Below are 20,429 nucleotides of genomic sequence, written 5' to 3'. Positions count from 1 at the left end.
AGTGTTTTTTCAGGATTTAACCATATAATAATGTATATTCCTTTTCCAGGTATTCAACTGGTCAAAATTCATAAATAATATAATGTCAACTGTACAAATTAATGTTGAGAATACAGAAGATGTGGTTGTTTATGATCCAGAATACCTTACCAAGCTGAAGTCTATTCTTAATAAGTATACTCCAAGGTAGGTATGTTAGGTATTTTTGTAATCTGCATTTTATTTACAGTAAATCTCAGAAGTCTAAAAACATTACCAGCTTATTATTATTGTTTTATTACACAGAGAACTTCAAAATTACATGGCCTGGCGATTTGTAATGGATCTGGTAAACAGCCTAAGCCGTAACTACAAAGACACAAGGAATGCTTTCCGTAAGGTGCAGAAATTCATCTCTCTTTTTATGTCTTTCCTATATAAAAAATTAATGTATTTTGAATTTTGTGCACAAAAGCCAAATTTGTTTGCTGAAGCTCCTGCTGGAGTGTATGCATCATTTATATGATATATGCTTAATAGCTGAAGTGGGTCTGGAAAGCACTGTTCTGGTACTTGGTCTCTGTTATGTCCAAATCTAAATTAATCCCTTTATGATATGGTCATTTTGGTAACAGTCATATTCATTTGCAAACAATTGCTCTACAGTTTTCATCGACTTGTTAGAAACTCTTCAGCATTTAATGTAATAGATTCAGCCAAACAATGTGAGCCCAGTCTTGTTTTCAGTCATTTGATCTTGCAGATATTTTAGTGCTTTTAAGGAAATGCTGAGCAATCCCACAGATTGGAAACAGAAATCTTCTCTATTTCCCCAGTTGAACTTTCTGCTTTGAAAGGTTGCTGAGCTCCATTAAGAAAGATTAAGGCCATTTTGTTTCGTCTGTTAGTGAGAAAGAAAACAATTTCACACACATATGCAGCATTTTAAGGAGGATTCAGCTCGTTACAAAAAAAGGAAAAAAAAAAAAAAAGGGAAAAAAAAAAAAGGAATAATTACTGGAGGCAGTCAATGGACATTTAGTTTGTTCAGTTTTATATACCTGAACACAGTAGTCTATTCATCATTTATTTCTTTTGTTCCTGCTCTTTAAAATCATTATAATATGAAGCTTCATATTTGCTTAGTCTGCATCATCAAGGAATACTACTTTTTGAACTCTATAAACATCCAGCACTACATTTTAGCATTTCACTGAGGAAGCTTTATTTAGAAAAATGTCTAAGTTTGAAACAACAGAAAGGGGCTTTGCCATTGTCTATATACAAAAATGTAAACTTTTTGTTTATGTACACTCTTTTATCTGATGTTTGTGTTTGGCAGGCACTTTATGGCACAACATCAGAAACTGCTGTTTGGCGGCGCTGTGCAAACTATGTCAACGGCAACATGGAAAATGCAGTAGGACGGTTATATGTAGAGGAAGCATTTGCTGGAGACAGTAAACATGTGGTAAGGCTTTCAGCAAACTTAACCCATGTGCCATCCAAATGTCACCTAACTGCCACTTAACATGCAGTTCTTTTAAAAGCTTGGGTTACATGTTCAGTTCAACTTCTCTGTAAAGCAGGTTCACCCTCTAAAAACCCTAACCTTCAGGTTTGCTTCTCAATCACTGTGCCACTAGGGAGGAACAAGAATGCCTGGGCTCTGAGAGTCATTCCTTTGCACTGCATACTTCTGCATCGCTAACTTTGAGCTGGCCTGTCTTCAGTGCAAACGGCCACACCGTGAAGTAATGTGAAATACAAATCGTACGTGTGCACACTTGGAGGGAGAGAGACATCTGCCTGCTCCACTTGTTCTAGGAGCCGGCCTAAAGCACCACCACAGCCACAATAGTGATGGACCATGCATAAGCCAAAAAGCACACGCAAGGAACAGCACTTCCTAGAACCAACAGTCCCTGCTTGTTCTTTGAGACTGATGCTAGTTCACATCCTGCCAACACGAGGCACAGGGACAATCACATATCGGTTATTTCTGTTTGCTTTTGGTCACAGAGAACATTGCTGAAAATTAACCTGAAAAGACTTAGTTCCCTCCTATCACTCCTACTGTAATCCAAGCTTAAGATACACCATTTCTTGTGGTAGACACATATAAAATAATTTCATCAGATGCATAACATCACACAGATGGATATCTGACAGATTTTTAGTTATCCAAATAATTTGTATTGTTTTGTGAGCTCATGCCCATTCCCTTTCCTCCCATAGGACAGGCCAAAAGTACGCCTTAACTTGACCTCCAGATTTTGAGTGTGGTCCACACACTTAAGCAGCTACTGCAGGAAAAACAAGACTGTAATAAACAAATTACCACTGTGGAAAAATAACTTGATCATTTTATGTGGCTATGTAACAGACTAATGTTTTCTTCCAAGGTTGAGGAAATGATTGCAGATATACGCGATGTTTTTATAAAAACCTTAGATGAAATCACATGGATGGATCTAGAAACCAAGAAGAAAGCAGAGCAAAAAGTAAGTTAAATCTTAAATGTGCAATAGTATAAGAACGAAAAGTCAAATCATAGACTGGACACCTTCAGTGAGTTCTCTTTTAAAGGTAGAAGTAGCTACTATAATCTTTTTTTTTTTCAAATTGATCTGGTATTGTCATCAAATATACATGTAAATCAATATTTAACTATCAAATGAAAACGAGTAAAGTTCAAGTTAAAAGACTTTGTTCAGGAGTTATAATTGCCAAAAATTGGGAACATTTAATAAAACATTTCACTCCAATGTAGATGTGGGAGCTAGTTAAGAAATTTGGATAAAGACTGAAGCTGAGGTTCTAAAAATTTGTAAATGTGATTTCCTATAACATACTGAAGTTAAAAAACTTCCAGTCATGAATTCCATTTCAATTTTAACGTTATAAAGTATGACAAATATTTTGGGTTATCTACTATTTTTTAAATCGGATTTTCAGCTCAAAAACATAGCTGGAGTTTGTTTGCTTGTCTTGTGCACACTTCTCTAGGTTTACTTATAAAAGAAGGAACAATATGTTTTCTGGAATTTTCCATTGTTATAATTAACCATAAACCTCACTGTGATTTCAGTGATTAAAGAAATGTACAGAAACTATATAATTGAAGTTCTGGGTTTTCTGCAGTTGCTTCCATACTACACTTATTACCTAATTCATGATTGATGGCTAAGGATATCAAATTATCTTTTCCCTAGGCAACAGCAATTAGAGAGAGGATCGGTTATCCAGATGAGATCATGACTGATGACAATAAGCTGAATAGTGAGTACCAGGAGGTAAGTATCCACAATAGGCAGCATAATTAGAAAAAGGTCTTAAGAGAGAAATTGTGGTTTTGTCTTCTTAGCCAAGCCAAATCATGCGCATCTGCACAGAATAACTCAATCTTGTCTTGAGTTGCACAGAAGTAAGAACGTATTAAAGTTCAGTGCGGTGCAGCTGATCCAGAACCAATGGCAATGTGTATTTGATGGTATTTCAAGAGAATGTATACATTCTAGAGGAATTATGCTAGAATAAAATATAGAGACAATGGTGTTCAGTCAAGTATATTTAAATCTGCCACAGATTGACTTAACGCTGGTTGATGTGGATGCAGGTACACTTAACTTAGTAACTGCACCTGCCTAGCCATGAATGGGAATCAGTCCCTGAAGTACCATGTGGACAACCTGTATAATTTAAACTGCATCTGAGCTTTCTCACTGCAAACGTGTCCTCGGTATTCTTTTACGATGCAGGTTCATTTTAAGAATAACTCCATTAGTATATCAACATCCATGTAGGTTTACATAGAATTTACCTTAGAAGGTGAAATTTTCATTTTGAAAAATATTTAGAGTATGCCTTTAAAACACAGTTTAAACCTTGTTTATGCATTCTTTCCAAGGAAGAATTGCAGCTTTCTAGGCTGGCAGATACTGGTTTCAAGCAGGCAACTCCCAGAAATTAGGGTCAAAACCAACAAATGCTCAACTTAGTTTGAAACATATAAAGAGGGAATAAAGATCTCTGGTAAAGATTATATAGCCACTAACATATATCCGGCTACAGTATCAACTCAGTGACGTAGCAGAGAACTGCAAACCATGCTTTAACCCTAGATAAAAAATACTCTTAGAAATGCATTGCTTAGATTATAACACTGAAGACTAGATTTTCCAGCTCTATCTGTCTTTAACTGCAAATCAGTAACACGGCCACTAAGTATTTTCTCCTCTTTCTTTTAAGTTGAACTTCAAAGAAGAAGAATACTTTGAAAACATTATTCAAAATTTAGTATTTACCCAGAAGAAAAGACTGAAAAAGCTCAGAGAAAAGGTGGACAAAGAGGAGTAAGTACTTCAAAATACCATATATAGGTTTTCACCCAATCTCCGCAGGAGGAAGTACTTGGTTGGAGGGTAATCATCAATGCTTTATTGACCTTCCTGCAAATTTTCCCCCATTAAGAGAGGCAGTAGGAGGGCACTGCTATCTTCTCAAAGGCTGAACCTACATTATCAAGAAGGGCGATGAAACTTGGGGGATGGTGTGGAAGGTTAAGTATTCTGGAGTAGGTCTACTCTGGTCTCTCAGCTCCTGGAGCGGATTAAGTGGACTCCTGGAGAGCAGCTTTTCAATTAAGTTCATCCGAAAGATGAATTTCATCCCCATGTGTTTTATTTCTGTTGCTCAGAGACTGCTGTGCAATGCCAAACAAGGCATGATTAAACGAAGATGAGCAGGAATTTACTTCAGAAATGTTCTCATGCTCTGAATTAAAATACTGATGTAGATGTACTAAAAGACTGACACAGAACATTCCCTAGCTGTGCTGGCTACTCTTCCTGCCTCAGCTCTGACCCATTTAAAAATTAATTAAGCCAAATCAGAAAAAAGACTGTGGTCACCATAGGCTATGCAAACTTTGCAGGACTGTTCATTTGAATATGGGCTGCAGAGATGGATTTGTGTAGAGGAGAGGATAAGAGAACTGTTTTTGTTCAGTCTTGAGAAGACAAAGGAGGGGTTTTACTGTTGATTTCAACTACCTAACTGGAAGGGATATAGAGAAGCCTGATGCATCTTGGAGATGCACAGGGATAGGATGAGTGAGAAAAGACACAAATTAGAATATGAAAAATATTGACTAGATATTAGGAAAAACTTTTCACCTTAAGACCCAGAGAGACTGTTTGGTCTCCGTCCTTGGATATACTCCAGTCCTGAATGGACAAGTCTATAAGCAACCTGATCTAATTACCTTCACATGAGACCATATGACTTCTAAAGGTACTTAGCCGAATTATTATATGATTGTCTTTCTATTTTTAATTATTTTATCATTTTCACAGTGCTGTTCCACACTTTTTTTTTAAAAAAAAACAAAAACAAAACAAATCATCTCACATCTTCAAACTTTTACCTTTTCAGAAGATGACGTATACTTCACACCTATTATGAACGGGTGTTATGAAATTTCCAAATACTCTGTCAGAGCTTTTTCAGAAATATAATCATTATTTAGATAAATAGTACCAAATATTGCTTTTTCTCTTCAATATTTACATATTATTAACTGTAAATGTATGTTCTACCTAACAGCTATCTCACTTTTTTTTATTTTAACTTCAAACTTTGTTTGAACTTTGCTTGTTGAATTACTTCTCCTTAATTTAGCACAACTCCTGTTTTGTTCCCGTAAGAGTATATTAGTTAAGAGTAACTACCATAATTACCAAACCTAATTGCATTCAAAAATTACCTAAAGTGAGCCTGGAAGTGATCATCAACCTTATAGCTGAGGTTTTTAATATCAACCACGAGTGATCATCTCCTGATAGGTATCATTTATTCTGCAAGTTAATTTTCAGTTCATTGAGTAATAGCCACTGTTGGGATACAATTCATAGCTTTTGACTGGTTGTGCAATACAGTTACCAAATAAATCATTTACAACTTCACTCCGTTAGTCCAAAGTCTCCTATGAAAAACTTTTCAGTGTACTGTCAGGTACTATTTATTAAGTATAATAAAACTGTCAGGGTCAGACTTAACTGCTAATGTAAAGGAAAAACTCGTTTATTACAAATCATCCTAAGAACTCATAGCCTATAAGCCACTACAGCCCTCAGCTCTCAACCAGAACCAGAGATGCAAGACTTCGGTTTTACTTTTCTAGTCCTACCAGTTCCCAGATCAAAGACTACCTCCCAGAACTGTGCTAATATGAGACACAACTCAAGCCCATAGAACCAGATAAAGCACATACAGCTGCACATGCTAATACATGTGCAACGAGCAGTAAGAACATATGAAACGAGAGAAAAGAGAGAAAAGAAGTATTTTCGTCTCCTAAGAAGAAATAAAAAACCATCAGCCTGTGTATTTCTTGGTTCTGCTCCTTGGCTCTGTAAATCAAATCATGCTTGTATTTCCATTGTTTCCTATGTTTTGAGATGGACCAAAAGTAAGACTAAGAGTCTTCAGCAAGGAAAGGAGTTATTACTGAAGTTAACCTATTGGACTGTGAATTAAGCCTTGCCACAGATCCCATGATGATCTTTGCATGTGACTTCATTCCTCAAGGAAGTGTGTTAAAGTGAAAACTGCAATAGTTTCTAATCTGGTACTTGAGATATCTGGATATATGACGATGATAAGCAATGCAAAAAATGCAAAAATCCTGTTAAGTAAATTGTCTTAAAAAAAAAAAAAATTACATCATCCCCAAGTGCTTAGATATCATTATGATCTTCATTTCTATGTTTTAGTGGTTTTTTTTCTTGTTTGATAGTTTTTTGTTTGCTTGCATTTGTGTTTGTTTGTTTTTTTTTCATGGAAAAGTTTGCCTGTACAGTCCTGCAGTAAGAGCAGAAATGAAAACACAAACCAAGTATCACCATTAAGCAGTTTGGATAACTAAGGGAAGGACTACAAAAATGGTTAAGGGATTGGGGCATCTCAAATATGATGAGAGGCTGAGAGCACTGGGATTGTTCAGCTGCAAGGAGAAATGGCAGCAGGGTGACAGGGAGTGTTAACAATGTGTGGAGATACCTGATGTGCAGGAGTAAAGCAGATGGAGCTGGCTCCTCACTAGTGTTCGGTGACAGAACAAAAGACAACAAGTACAAACTGCTACACAACAAATTCTACTTATGTCTAAGAAAAAACTTTTTTTAACAATAAGGGTGGTAAGGTACTGGCACAGTCTGCTCAGAGAAGCTGTGGCTGCCCCATCCCTGAGGGTGTGCAACGCCAGACTGGACAGGACTTTGAGCAACCTGGTCTGGTGGGAGAGGGCCCTGCCCATGGCAGGGGGTAGAATTAGATGAGCTTTAAGGTCCCTCCCAGCCCAAACCATTCTATGGTTCTATGCTCATCCTGAGCAACTTTCTCTAGTTCACCAGGCTGTAAGCAAGGCACTGAATTCATCAGTCTCCAAAACTGCCTTCAAACCTCGAGTATGCTGAGATCCTGTGATTTCCATTTCTAGGTTTGTACCTATAATCACTAGGTCTGCCACTGAGAACTGAAATTCTAACCTTTATTCTTTTGTTGTTCCTAGGTGGATAAGTGGAGCTGCTGTTGTCAATGCTTTTTATTCTGCAAGTAGGAATCAGATAGGTAAGGTTTACAAGCTTACTACCTGGGTATAATTTTAATGGCTAAATTACATATATACATATATTTGCATGTATTTTAAAAGTTGTAAATGAAATGGGGGCTGTAGAAGGATCTCAGTAGAGCAAGCTCAGAGGTTTCATTGCTCGAGATCAGTGGCCATAGCATTTTTCATCTCCTCATGTTTTGAATCATGTGCAGAACAAGGACAGGATTGTCCTTGAGATCTCAAGGACAAGCTTGAGATTCAGACAGGAAAGCGTTAGTACAAAAAACAGCTTATTCTCAGCTTCTGTGTCTTTATCTCCTGCACTTTCCCATATACAGCTGTAAGATCCACTGCTAGGAAGACAGACTCCAGGAATGCAGCCTCACGTGAGCTGTCCTGAGCACAGAACCAGCAGCTTATTCCTGGAATATATGCTCCTTGTTCAGAGCTGCTTTACATCCCAGGCAGACAGCAATCCTACAGGGCTGTCACCACTTTCTCTAAGTAAAAATAATTGTGGCTGCTGGAACAAAACATTTGAGGCTTAATGAAATCAGCACTTCCCAAAAGACAAACTTTCCTCAGAAAATCTCTCACCAGCTACCTTATCCATAGCAGTTAAAGATCTAGTTACGAATCACAGCACAGAAGAGCTCCCTACTAGTACTAAGGACAGCAAGACAGTACAGTCATTTTGGTAGGTGGTAAAGCTAAGTGAGCATTTTGAACATATTACTGGATATTAAGCAGAAAAATGTGCTCAGAAGGCCTTGTTAGAAATTGTTTTGCTCAATAATTTGTAGAAAATAAATCCTGATTTGGAAGACTGAAGGTGATGGCTGTTAATCTGAACCATAAATTCTTACTTCATCTTTCAGCTATGGCATGTGTGGATAATTAAAGTAGTCTGATCTTTAGAGTGATGTCCAAATTAGATTAGTAATTCTATTCTTTAAAAAATAGCCTCTAGAAAGGAGTTTTATGCAGGATCTGTAGGAAATTTAGAGCTCTGTTACTGCATTTCAATACAGCTGATTCCCGCTGTTCCATCAGCTTGAAACGTATCCCGCTAGAGGAAGAAGAGCTATCCACTGTGTTATGTAGCAGAAGTTGGGGAATAACTTGTTTTCAGAAGGACGAAATGAAAAAAAAACTTTAAATTCTGACATTTTATTCTAAAAATAGATGAGGTGACAGGGTGTTAATTATTCTGAACTGAAAGTCCTGGGAAACTGCCTGCCTCCAGGAAGGGAAGATGTCCATGGGTTTTCAACTGAAGAACACACTGAGCTCCAAAGGAGTTACAGCTGTGTTTCAAGCCAGCAGGACCGATGCCTATCATTCTGAGGAAATGTATTGCTAGCAGTAATCTTCAAAAAAAATGACTAGCCTTCTGATGCTGTACTCCAGATATTGCTGTTTTACCAGCCAACAAAACGGCCCATCACACAGTGTGGCATTTACACTCGTCTTTACTATCAGCATTTTCTGATACTAATGAACATTGAAACATTCAGTTCTTTAATTACATGCCAAAGTAACAACGACAGAATTACCATGACAGTAGGCAGCAGCTTACACAGGGCAGAAGAAATGGTTTCTTTTCTAACCTCTTATTTTTCAATTTTCTCATGGTTCTTTCTCCTCTTGTAAGAAATCTCTAGAACTGTACTGGGATTTACACTGAAACACAAGAACAAATGTTCATTTTAAAAAATACCACAATTGCAAGATTATTTATTTTTACTAAGCTATTTCTTAAAAGTGTAAAAAAAATAAACTTAGAAGTGGGTGAAAAGAAGTTCCTTGTTCCAGTTCTTTCACTGCTCTCATGGCTTTTTATTATTATTATTCTAGTGGGAGTTACTGATATTTTCAAAGGAAGAACAAATTCTTCTGAGATTGATTTCTGGTGGGGGCTATGATCAAATAATTTATTCATTCTAGGGGAACACCCACCCATCTTTCATGATGTCGCAAGGTCTATTTAATAATGCTACAAGAGTCTGAGAGTGCTAAATGCTGTGAACTGGAAAAGTACAGCTGCTCCTTTGCAAAGCAAAACCATAACAAATGCTTAAAGTAAATCTGATCATGATTATGCAAGTGTCTAAAGACCAGTTTTGCTTTACCCTAAGCTTGGGGAGGAAAGGGAATGGTCCCGCTGATCTGTTTCTACTTCCCTACGGCCATTACCACATGTAGATAAAATTACTTTTGCTGGTAAATCTGAGGGAACAGCATGACTTTGTTTGCAGCCTGCTAAAATGGCCTGTTCACACTGTACATATGGCATAATGAGGCAGTACCTTAATCATGTTGGCTTTTTTTGCAGTCTTTCCTGCTGGCATTTTACAGCCCCCTTTCTTCAGTGCATCTCAGCCCAAATCTCTGAATTATGGTGGCATAGGCATGGTCATCGGTCATGAAATCACACATGGTTTTGATGACAATGGTAAGTTACTGAGCTTCTAGTTACAAAACTTAGAGTAAGTGGAAAGTTTTACACACAGGATCAATCCAGCATCAATCACAGGTCAGAAGTATGCCAGACTTCCTAAGAGAACCTTAATCCAACCTTCTAATTCAGTCTGGGTTAGTTTGTTTTATTCTTTAGCTGGAATATAGTTGGTTTAGGAAAAAAAAAAAAAAAAAAGGAAAATTAAGAGCATCATCTGTATGACTTCCTCATTACAGAAATTTATTTATTTATTGCACGTGTGATTGTAATTATTTGCGACCCATTTTAGTGCATCAAAAAACCTCTTTTCCTGCTAATTCTGCTAAAACATTATTACAGGCAGAAATTTTAATGAGAATGGAGACCTCGTAGACTGGTGGACCGAAGAATCAGCACGCAATTTTAAGGAACTGTCGCAGTGTATGGTGTATCAGTATGGAAACTTCTCATGGGACCTAGCAGGGGGACAGCAGGTGTGTTGCATTTATTTGTAACTACCAATGTTGTTTGTAATGAGGGAACACAAAATCTTCTGTCCTACACGTGCAAACCCTTTTCCACATAACTAGTCTCTTGGCATATGGCCAACAGTGTCACCCCCTACACCTCAAAAAGAAAAGAGGGAAAACAGTAAGAGACTGTTAAAGATAATGGTAAAACTCCACACATACACCAGTTGTGCTGAAAGAGGCAGGATTTATGTTCCAAAGGAGTAACAGTCCTAGGAGTAGTTACCCTAGAAGCCTTTTTAGACCCTCAAAGGCTATTCTTTACAAGGCAGAACAAACGAACAAAAAATACCTTAAATGTTTGATCCTCATTTCTCTAAAGCTTGGTGTGCAAATAATGTATACTCCCATGAAAACAGATCCTCCCTGCTGCTTTCTTTCTCTCACAATTTTCTTGCTCTTTCCTGAAAATAAACATGCGGACTACAAAGCAATAAGGCCTGAGGAGAACCAGAGTACAGTAGGACTACGAGGAAAAGATGAAATGCAGACTTAGGAGAGGCAGCCAATCTAAATGTAACTGCATTTATAGCATTCTGCAGGGTTAAAACTATTAGGTGTTTTTGGCATAGAGTGTAATGGTTGTGTCTGGAAACCCTAATTTCATGAGCACAATTTGCAGGATCAGGTCTGTTTTGTGTCCCAGCAAGATGAACATTAACTCAAAGGAACAGGTAAGAGCTGTTTGAGCATTCCTCTTGCTGAACAGGAAACCAGCCACCACAGGCAAGAGCCAGCTCTGTCTCCATAGCACAGAGTACTTCATACCATGCCATGTCATTTTGAGGATGACCAAATGCTCTGCTAATGCACCCACATTACCTTTAACATGCAAGCCAGTTTAAATAATATAGAAACAGCTTAATTATCTTCACGGTGCCCCCACAGTAGTGCCACAAGGCTGTAACTGATGCAGGTTGGCACTGCGTGTTCTTCAATGCTATAGAAAGCAGATTTCAACCATCGTTTCTGGGTGAGGTGCCTTTATTCTGTCAGCAGAGGCACACAGTGCACCAGGACAGTTTTCAGTTCACTCTCCTGCACCTTCCAGAGGGAAGTCCCTGGGCAGCTGCTGGGTCACCACGGCACAGTAAGAAAGGGAAGCAGCCCAGCTCACTGGCATTGCATGGTGGCAGAGCAGTTACCTTCAGCGCCCACCTTGTTTGTTCTGGACTTCACTGGATAACCATGCAGGGCACTGCACAGTGCCACCACCTATTTCTGTAAGGAACAAAGTTCTTGGCTGGGACCTCCTACAGTTAGGTGGCCACCGAGAAAATGCTTACAAGAAGGTACTTCTCTGACTACCACTATGTGGTCTTCTTAGAGGCTGACAATACATTCCTCATATAGAATAAGGAAAAGAAAAATGTTCTTGCCCTGAGGATCTTCTAAATCTCTTTTTAAAACTGCTGGGACTGACAGAGAAGCCATTAAAAATAAAAGAGATTTTTTTGGCAGATTTGTCTGCCATTTTTCACATATCATATTCAATCTAATGATGATGCTAAGTTTTGCAGCTTTGAATATTGAAGCCAAAGGCCCAGGCTAAAGGTCAAAAGTATAATTTCTTAAAAATAAAATTACCATTTCTCTATTACCAAAGATTCATAATCTTTAGTGATACTTCACTGCTTTACAAGTACTGTATTAGCTAAATTGTTATCTTCTATGCATCTTGCTACCAAAGAGCTACTTAACTGGCCTAATATACTGGAAAATACTTAACTTCCTAGCAGATGTGCTGAGGTCTGTTAACTGATAATTTCAACTATCTGGACTTTGGATTTAATTTATGGACAGATTCTGCCCATTTCTAACTGGAACTGTGATAAGAAGATGATGGTTAAAGACATGGGGAAAAAAGGAAGAATGAATGAACAAACGACTAAGCATCAGAAAATCCGAGTAACAGAGATATGAGATACTAGAAAGCTACCTGGATGGGGAAGAAGAGGATTAGGGAAAGCAAGAGTATCTGCATGGATTTTGAGACAAGGGAGGCAGATAACTTTCAGAGACACTGTCATAATCTTCTGCTAAAACTTCATATTTTAAGGGAATTCTCCCCTCTAAAAGTGAATAAAGCACAAAGTTTGGCATTAGAGGTCCTGAATAAGTTCTTCTTTCAGAAAACTGTACTTCTTTTTTTTGTTTTACAGCTGAGTGGAATCAACACCCTAGGAGAAAACATTGCTGATAACGGAGGTGTTAGACAAGCATATAGGGTAAGAAGCATCCATTTTTCTATTTTAGCTAAAACCATCATATATTAAGAAAATGAATTTCAGAGTCTTTGAAGGAGAAACATTATTTTTGTGTTAGGAATAGGACCAAGCTGTTGTATTTCATCCTATTAATTGTTTCAGGATAGATATTATTTACTGCTAGCACACTCTGCATCTTTTTCAACTTTTTTTTTCTTCTGTGAATAGGGACTTTGTAGAATAAAACCATTCAACAAATCAATGCCACTCTTGGACCATCACCTCGCTAAACTGATGATGTTGAGCAGCTCTGTCTGCCTTCACCAGCCTTTTCATGTCAGAAAGGAGGGCTAGAATTATTTCCTCCTAAGCTCTGTCCATAAACAGTCTCTGCCTATGTGTAACACTACTCCTTGCTCAAAATGTCATCTCATACAAGTGACTGGTGTCCCCTAAATAGATATCCAAAGATGTCAGCGACATCTGGATTCCTTGCGCTAAGCCTTCCATGGGGGACTTGTAAGCATTTTGGTTTTCCTTTCCTTTCCTGGCCATTTTCTTTTTACTTACAAATCTGACAGTGCAGGCCATCATAACGTGATCCTTCCACTCCTTCCCTGAACACCTTGTTCTGTAGCAAAATACTCCACACTTGACAACTAGACTGCTATCATTCCTCATGCTGTGCCTGCTGGGATGCATGGGCCAACTCACACACCACAGCTTCTGCAAACAAGGCCATCAGCAACACTTACACCGCTAGAAATACAAACGTTTGAGGGTAAATACATAAATACAATCATAAAGGAGAGTTTAAAGAATGACTTGGAAGACTAAAAGAGGCATCGGTATGGCATACTACATCAGTCTTATCTTGAACTATCAGAACATTTGTGCATTAAAAAAATCAAACAAAAAAGCAGAGCAGTATGGACCCATGAAAGGCCATTCTCTTTCTGAAAGGAATGGGCGTAGGCAGAGAAAAAGTAGAAAGTCAGAAGTATTTAAAAAATAGAATTGGCTATCCATACTTATTATGACATCATATAAATAGTAGAAAAAAAGACAAGAAGGAACCTTGAGAGCTCACCCAGTCCCCCCTCTCAGCAGGCACAACCAACATTTCCAAGAGCCAAACCTGCAGTAAGGGAGGTTCCTCCACCTCCATGCTGTAGTGTGAGTGCTGTCACATCTCTGCTTCCAACAGTGGGAACACAGAGCCATCGATTCCTTCCTTTTCTGCAACGTTTGACATACTTGAAGGCTGTTACATACTTGAAGGCCCAGACTTCTCCTCTTTAGACTAAACAAACCCCGTTCTTTCAATCTTTCCTCATAGGTCATGTTTGCTAGACCTCTGCTCATTCTTGCTGCTTTCTTCTGGACTCTCTCCAGTTGGTCCACATCTTACTTTAAGTGCAGTGCCCAAAACTGGACAGAGTGCTCCAGCTGAGACCTGGCCAGTGCCAAGTACAGGGGAAGGATTACTTCATGTGACTTGTATAAGACATTCCTGTTTATACATCCCAGTATGACATTTGCCTTTTTTTGCAGTATCATGGCACTGTTGGCTCTTGTTCAGCTTATGATTGATTAAAATTACAGGAGCCTTGTCACTAGACCTGTTAACCACTCGTTCTTCAATTTGCACTTGTGCAATTGGCTTTCCTCTTGCTGTAGTTTGGCACCGTCTTCAGTCAGAACATTTCTCCAGTTTGCCAGCATCTTTCTATAAGTAGCAACATGCTAACAATTTACTGTTTGACATGTGGTCTTCATGAGAAACATGAATGCTGCTTTTATTACTATGGAAAGTTTTAAAGTATTTTGCAATTGTTAGAAAAAAAAAATACATTTATTCCTAGTCCATTAAAAAATCAAACATATAAAAAATATTTTTTCATTTTTAGCTAATATAGCATTATTAATTGATACGATTGATTTAATAGTTGATAAAACTGATCTTCTCCCTGCACAATCAGTTTTATGCTAGCAAAATGGGATCCTGGAGCTCTGCATTGTATACAGGAAAGCCTATCTTACTGTAGGTGTATTATTTCAGATTCTAACCCTATAATTAGCAAAATAAGATGATATTCATTTGTTTGATAAACATTTGAGAGGAAAGCAAACTGTGACCAGCACACATGTTCTGTAGAATCAAGAGTTTTTTGGTTTTGTTTCCACTTTTGAAGCATCTTACCACACTTTTTTAACTTATTGGAGAAGAAAAGGAACAAGAATAACTCATAAGAGAAAGAACAAGGGTAGGAGGGAAAGATGAGTAAGAGGAGGGGGAATGAATGCTCTGATCACATCTTCATTGTCTTGGAGATAATTTTTGCCAGAGGCAGGCAGGGACACCTGGCCCAGACACTGGGTTGGGGATCCCTGTGCTGGGAGCACAGGGATAAAGGTTGCATGTGATAAGACGGATGGCCAAGGTAGTTGATGATAAATTATGTCAAAGACTCCATGATGTTCCTCCTTGTCATCATTTCATTTTGACTGTATGGAGTAGACGTTGTAACATTGCTACACAATTCATTTTACAGGCCTATGAAAATTATGTGAAAAAGAATGGGAAAGAGAAGCTTCTTCCTGGTCTTGACATGAACCATCAGCAGCTGTTTTTTCTGAATTTCGCACAGGTATTTCATACTGCCTTTGTTTGATGCTTACTGTATCCTTTAAAAAAAAAATATGTACTTTTGGTATGTTCTAAAATGAAATTTAATCTCGAGATATTAAGTATTCCATAGTGAAATGACAGCAGGACTCATCCTGGACAACCTTATTGCTAACAAATGCTTTTCTTTGTTACGTGTGTAGGTATGGTGTGGAACATACAGACCAGAATATGCTGTGAACTCCATCAAAACTGACGTGCACAGCCCAGGCAAATTCAGGTCAGCATGTATAACAATCCTCAGTGTAATTCCCTAGGTACAACACAGCTTTTAGCTACTGAATTATAAAATCCAGCACAAAATGCTAGGTTTCATTTACCAGGGTTGATTTAGGCATATAGAAAGCTACACAAGATCACCATTTGTTTTCTCTTGCAAGAGTGAGGTTTTGGTGGAAGATTACTTACAAACCTGTATGTGTTGGTACAATAAGCAAATGTGTGTTTTCTGCCTCGTATTGTCAGTTATCCTTCCCAAGAATAGGTGAGCTTGAATTCAAGAGGGACATACCGTAAACTTGGCTGTTTGGTGTGAATTATTAGGACCAGACTAGGATCTTTTCATTTTAAGTCAGAGCAACCTGTTCCTTAGTGGTATAGCTGTAAACTTTGAATCACCTCCAGGACTCCCATGCACAGTAACTGATTTTGCTTGATACGATTCAAAGCATTAATTCCAACATCTTTCTGTCAATGGCTTTTCACCAAAGAACTATTTCACTTATCCCACATGCTTAAATATTTGGTGAAAGCAGTGACTGTTCCTTCAGTTGCTCCTTGACTGACATTTCACTGTGGGTGGTTTTTATACCATACGCAGACCTCTCCTACAGGCAGTTTGTGCACAAGTCCTACAAGCAGCTGAGTTCAGCCACAGCACTCATGAGACTCTACCACAGTTCTGCAGAACTTTGCCTCTTCCTTCCATACCTAATTTCTATGAAGCACGAGTCCCCTGAAGTTTACCAGTTCAGCATCTTCACATAATTGTATTTGTGTATATTTTGGACACATTATATCATGCTTGTGCTGTTTTACATCAGGATGAAAGGCTATAAAATTTATATCCAATTACACAAATATCAATGAGGAACTATACTAACATAGTTAGAACATGAGGCAATTTTCAGGATGAGGCCCATCTAAGAGATCTGAAGTAGAAAGCATTTCAGTACACTTTTTGTTTGTAACATATGCAAATAGACCCAAAATACTTCTTGTTCTGTTTCTGGTGAACTCGCGCTTTAGCAGTTCTTGGCCACTAAACAGTGAAGCCCTACTAAATCACTTAAATACATAGCCCAGAAAAATGGATAAAAAATAGAAAGTTACCTCCTGCACTGCTGCTGAGACCAGCTGGGAAATATTTTCGCTTTTGATCTTGTGGAGCCTGTCAAATCATTGCAGATGTCACCTGCTGAACTTCACCTCAATTTCTCCGGACACTTGCTGTTTCTGTTGAATGTAATCATTATGATTATTCACAGAACAACCAAAAATTACTCACAGGAGCAGTCCCTCAAATAATTCCCGGTCCACAATCAATGTGTATCAGTATTTATGTTTGACATTTGCAGCTGAAGTTGTTTTCTAGCGTAGACATGTGCATGCTATATTTCCATTCCTGAAGGAATGAGCAACTCCTCTCAGTTACATTCACACATGTTCACAATTACAACTACAAAACCACTTCAGCTGCTACGTCCTCATACTCACTTGAGATCTGCTGTTTGTATGAGTCTTTTTTCCAGGAAACTTGTTCACTGGAACATTTGTGAAAACGCCCAGAGAAGCAATACGATATTAGTTAAAATCTGGTTGGTGTAAAAATGTAAATGAATATTCGATGAAAAATTATACCATATTCCTCCACCTCGGGGTCTTGTTTTCCCGTTAGCAGGAAACTTATCAACAAAAGATAGCTATGAAAAAAATCTCAGTGAAAACAAACAACAGGCAGTAAAGCTGTTGGTATAGAAATAAATGGAAGTCTTTGTAGAGCCCATAATGAGGAAGGTCTGGTCCTATATTTCTGGGGGTTGCAAAAGGGAATGTAAGACTGGAGGGAGAAGACACAGCCACCACTTTAGGTGAAAGGGAACCAACAGTCAGAGCTGAGAAATACATGCATTTCCCACAGTTTTTTGAAGTGATGGGGGAGAAATGTTATGAAATGTGGATCTTTGGTTTGCTTGTTTGTTTTGCTTTTGCTTTTAAATGAAGGGAATTAAAAATGCCAAGATATTCTTGTTTTGTTTTAAAGGGTCATAGGATCATTGCAAAACTCTCAGGAGTTTTCTGAAGCCTTTTCGTGTACCACAAAAAACTACATGGACCCTACTAAAAAATGCCGAGTTTGGTAACGGAGCTGCAAGCCTGGCATCTCAAGAAGCTTTCCAGAAGAAGAGAAATTTTGAACTACTTTTTAGAAGGGGATGAGGGAAGAAAATTGTTGGATACGTTCTACAAAAGTCACTGTAATTCTTAGTAAACAAGCAAACATAAACAATCACATATCAAATCAATCTATTTCTCAAATGAAGGACTAATACCAATGCAGCAGTTAGCTGTTCTAGCTAACCAGCTGCTTTTCCTATCACTGAACCCTGCAGAATCTAAAACACTTGACAGTGTACAGTAACATTTCACTCATAGTTAATCCTGTTGCCCATGGGTTGCTGGCACTTTGGATTGTATTGGGTTTTTTTTGAAATATCAAAGTATGAGGCATCATCTCCCACTGGTTGGTGAATGCATAGTTGCAATCAAGCAGAGGAAGAAAATATTAAGTAACACATGGTTTTAGACATCATACTATGATAATGAGACAACAGTTGGTATCCTGTGTCAGACTTTGTACCCTCTGCTGTTAGGATAAATCTGTTCTACCAAATGCTTTCATTTCTACTTGAAACCATTTATAAAAGAGGAGTCCAAAGACCTGCTGTAATTAATTTCTCACTAATTATGCCAGTGTGTATTATCTGAACTCACTATTTACAACAGTTTATTTAGTACTTTCCAGCCAAACTGAAATTGTAGGTAATTTATTAATTTTTGAACATGTAATCTGTAAGATTGCGACTAAGACCCTTTCACGGTTTTCTAAGCTTTTTCTTGTTTTCTCTAAAGTTGGTCTTTTTAAAAGTTTCTAGCAATGTACAAACCATAGTTTTTATATTTAAATCTGAGCTACACTTCTGACTTGAAGTATTGTAATATATTTTATCAGCGTCTGCATAGAACTGGGAAATTTGATTAAAGCATGGTGTTAGGCAATAGGACAGAGCCTACAAAACAGAGCTCTTCAATGGAGTACACCAGCAAGTGTACCATCAAGTACAGTTTTCAGGCTGGCTTTCTCAGTATTTAGGGTTTTGATCCTGCACATAATCTGTATATGTTCTGATCAATGTCAGTCCTCACATCAGTAAAGCTGCAGAGCTGCTTGCAAGAACGGAGCTTTAAATAAGAAGGTAACAGGCTTTAAATCTGCAGTGACATGTGTTGGACATCCTCATGCAGATTGCAAAGGAACTTACTGCTTTGTATACCAAAGCAAACAGATTTCCAAAAATAAGTAGCAGATACCTCAGATGACTGCTACAATAGGTACATTTGAAAACCTATGTTCCTTTTAGCTTTTTGGGTTTGTCATCTGATAAAAACATTTTGATAATAAACTGAAATTATGAGCCAAATGCAATGCGTGTTCTTTATAGGAAGTATAGAAACACAAAAACCATATTGTCCCTATAAATGAACTTCTGTACCTGCCCCTGAGCACTGCACCCTCAACATCTATAAAAACTGACAAGGAGAATTCAGATCACTTTGTTCTAGTTTCAAAACCAGATGTTAATAGGTTGTGTAGTCGCCAACGAAATCACACCAAAATCGACCGCAATAAACTTTCTCTTACAAGAGACATTAACCTGATGGTGTTCAAAGGAAATTCAATCTTTTACAAACCCAGGTCCACAAAGCTATGAAACAGGGAGCACTGTTAGCCCTGTTGTACAGCTAAGTACGGTACTACTCTTCACGGGTGGTAAAGAAATTCTGAAAGTAACTAAATAAAGAAGTGGATCATTACATACAGAATAAGTGATAATAAAATGTAACTAAATAAATACAGTCACTAATTAGTGAGCAGAATAGCAAATAAAAAAATCTCTTTATAGTAATATGAATAAATCACTACAAGTAGATCAGTTCTAATGCCTGTTCAGTAGTGGATCAGCAAGCTTTTTCTGATACACTTACTAGCTAATTTTTCGTTTGCTTGCTGGACAAACAAGAAGATGGAAAGCATACTTATTGTTGTTAGAGATAGGGATGCCTTCTTTTAATTTTCAACAGCAGGCATAGTACCCAGGAAAGTTTTTTCACTTCCGAACAACCCAGCTTTTACACTCATGAGTGACAGGATATTTTCCCTAAAGCCCTCATTTTATCACTGTGTGTGCATGCCCATGGATCTAAATCACTTCCAAAAACACCACCTGAGACCCACCCCACCTTCCTTCCTCTATACAGCTGTGGCAGCCACAGGCCTTCAGGAATGAGTGCGGCTGCTGGCGCCTTGTTCCCCCATTGGAATAGGTGGGGAAATAAATGAAGGCTCGGCTCTACTCCTGGCTAAAGCAGCTGAATGAGAACAGTGCGGATAGCTATGAGTACCAAAACAAGCCCTGGCAGGAAACAACTACACTGCAGGACCAGGGGAAAACAAGAGTGATTGTGCCTCTGCAGTACAGCCCTCACCCTCAGTGCCTGCTGGCACCAGTCCTGGGGCTCGGCACATCATCCACCACCTCCCATCAGTCCAGTCTTCTCCAGTTCTTACCCTAAAGTCACCTGGCACAGCAGCCAAGTGCAGCAAAACCACACAGCAGCATTTAACAGGAAAATAAAATGCACCGGGAGTGTATTAGAAGCCAAACTCTACCTAGGGACAGTTATT

General features: G+C 38.3%; 1 protein-coding gene across 2 annotated transcripts in view; it reads left to right on the top strand.

The window, feature by feature from the left end:
* Nucleotides 1–19,072, top strand: part of MME (membrane metalloendopeptidase) — a 37,541-nt gene extending 18,469 nt beyond the window's left edge. For both annotated transcript variants that reach the window (XM_084291762.1, XM_084291763.1), the window contains exons 11-23: nucleotides 50–186; nucleotides 286–379; nucleotides 1,322–1,450; nucleotides 2,385–2,483; nucleotides 3,195–3,275; nucleotides 4,231–4,334; nucleotides 7,553–7,611; nucleotides 9,933–10,052; nucleotides 10,398–10,531; nucleotides 12,730–12,795; nucleotides 15,330–15,425; nucleotides 15,607–15,683; nucleotides 17,727–19,072. In XM_084291762.1, the coding sequence (XP_084147888.1) occupies nucleotides 50–186; nucleotides 286–379; nucleotides 1,322–1,450; nucleotides 2,385–2,483; nucleotides 3,195–3,275; nucleotides 4,231–4,334; nucleotides 7,553–7,611; nucleotides 9,933–10,052; nucleotides 10,398–10,531; nucleotides 12,730–12,795; nucleotides 15,330–15,425; nucleotides 15,607–15,683; nucleotides 17,727–17,826 (1,296 nt within the window). In that variant the 3' untranslated portion in view covers nucleotides 17,827–19,072. The remainder of the gene's footprint in view (nucleotides 1–49; nucleotides 187–285; nucleotides 380–1,321; nucleotides 1,451–2,384; nucleotides 2,484–3,194; nucleotides 3,276–4,230; nucleotides 4,335–7,552; nucleotides 7,612–9,932; nucleotides 10,053–10,397; nucleotides 10,532–12,729; nucleotides 12,796–15,329; nucleotides 15,426–15,606; nucleotides 15,684–17,726) is intronic.
* Nucleotides 19,073–20,429: the final 1,357 nt, after the last annotated feature.

The sequence above is a fragment of the Netta rufina genome, assembly GCF_964035555.1.
Source record: "Netta rufina genome assembly, chromosome: 9".
Classification (NCBI taxonomy): domain Eukaryota; kingdom Metazoa; phylum Chordata; class Aves; order Anseriformes; family Anatidae; genus Netta; species Netta rufina.
This window is presented reverse-complemented; position numbering and strand designations above follow the sequence as displayed.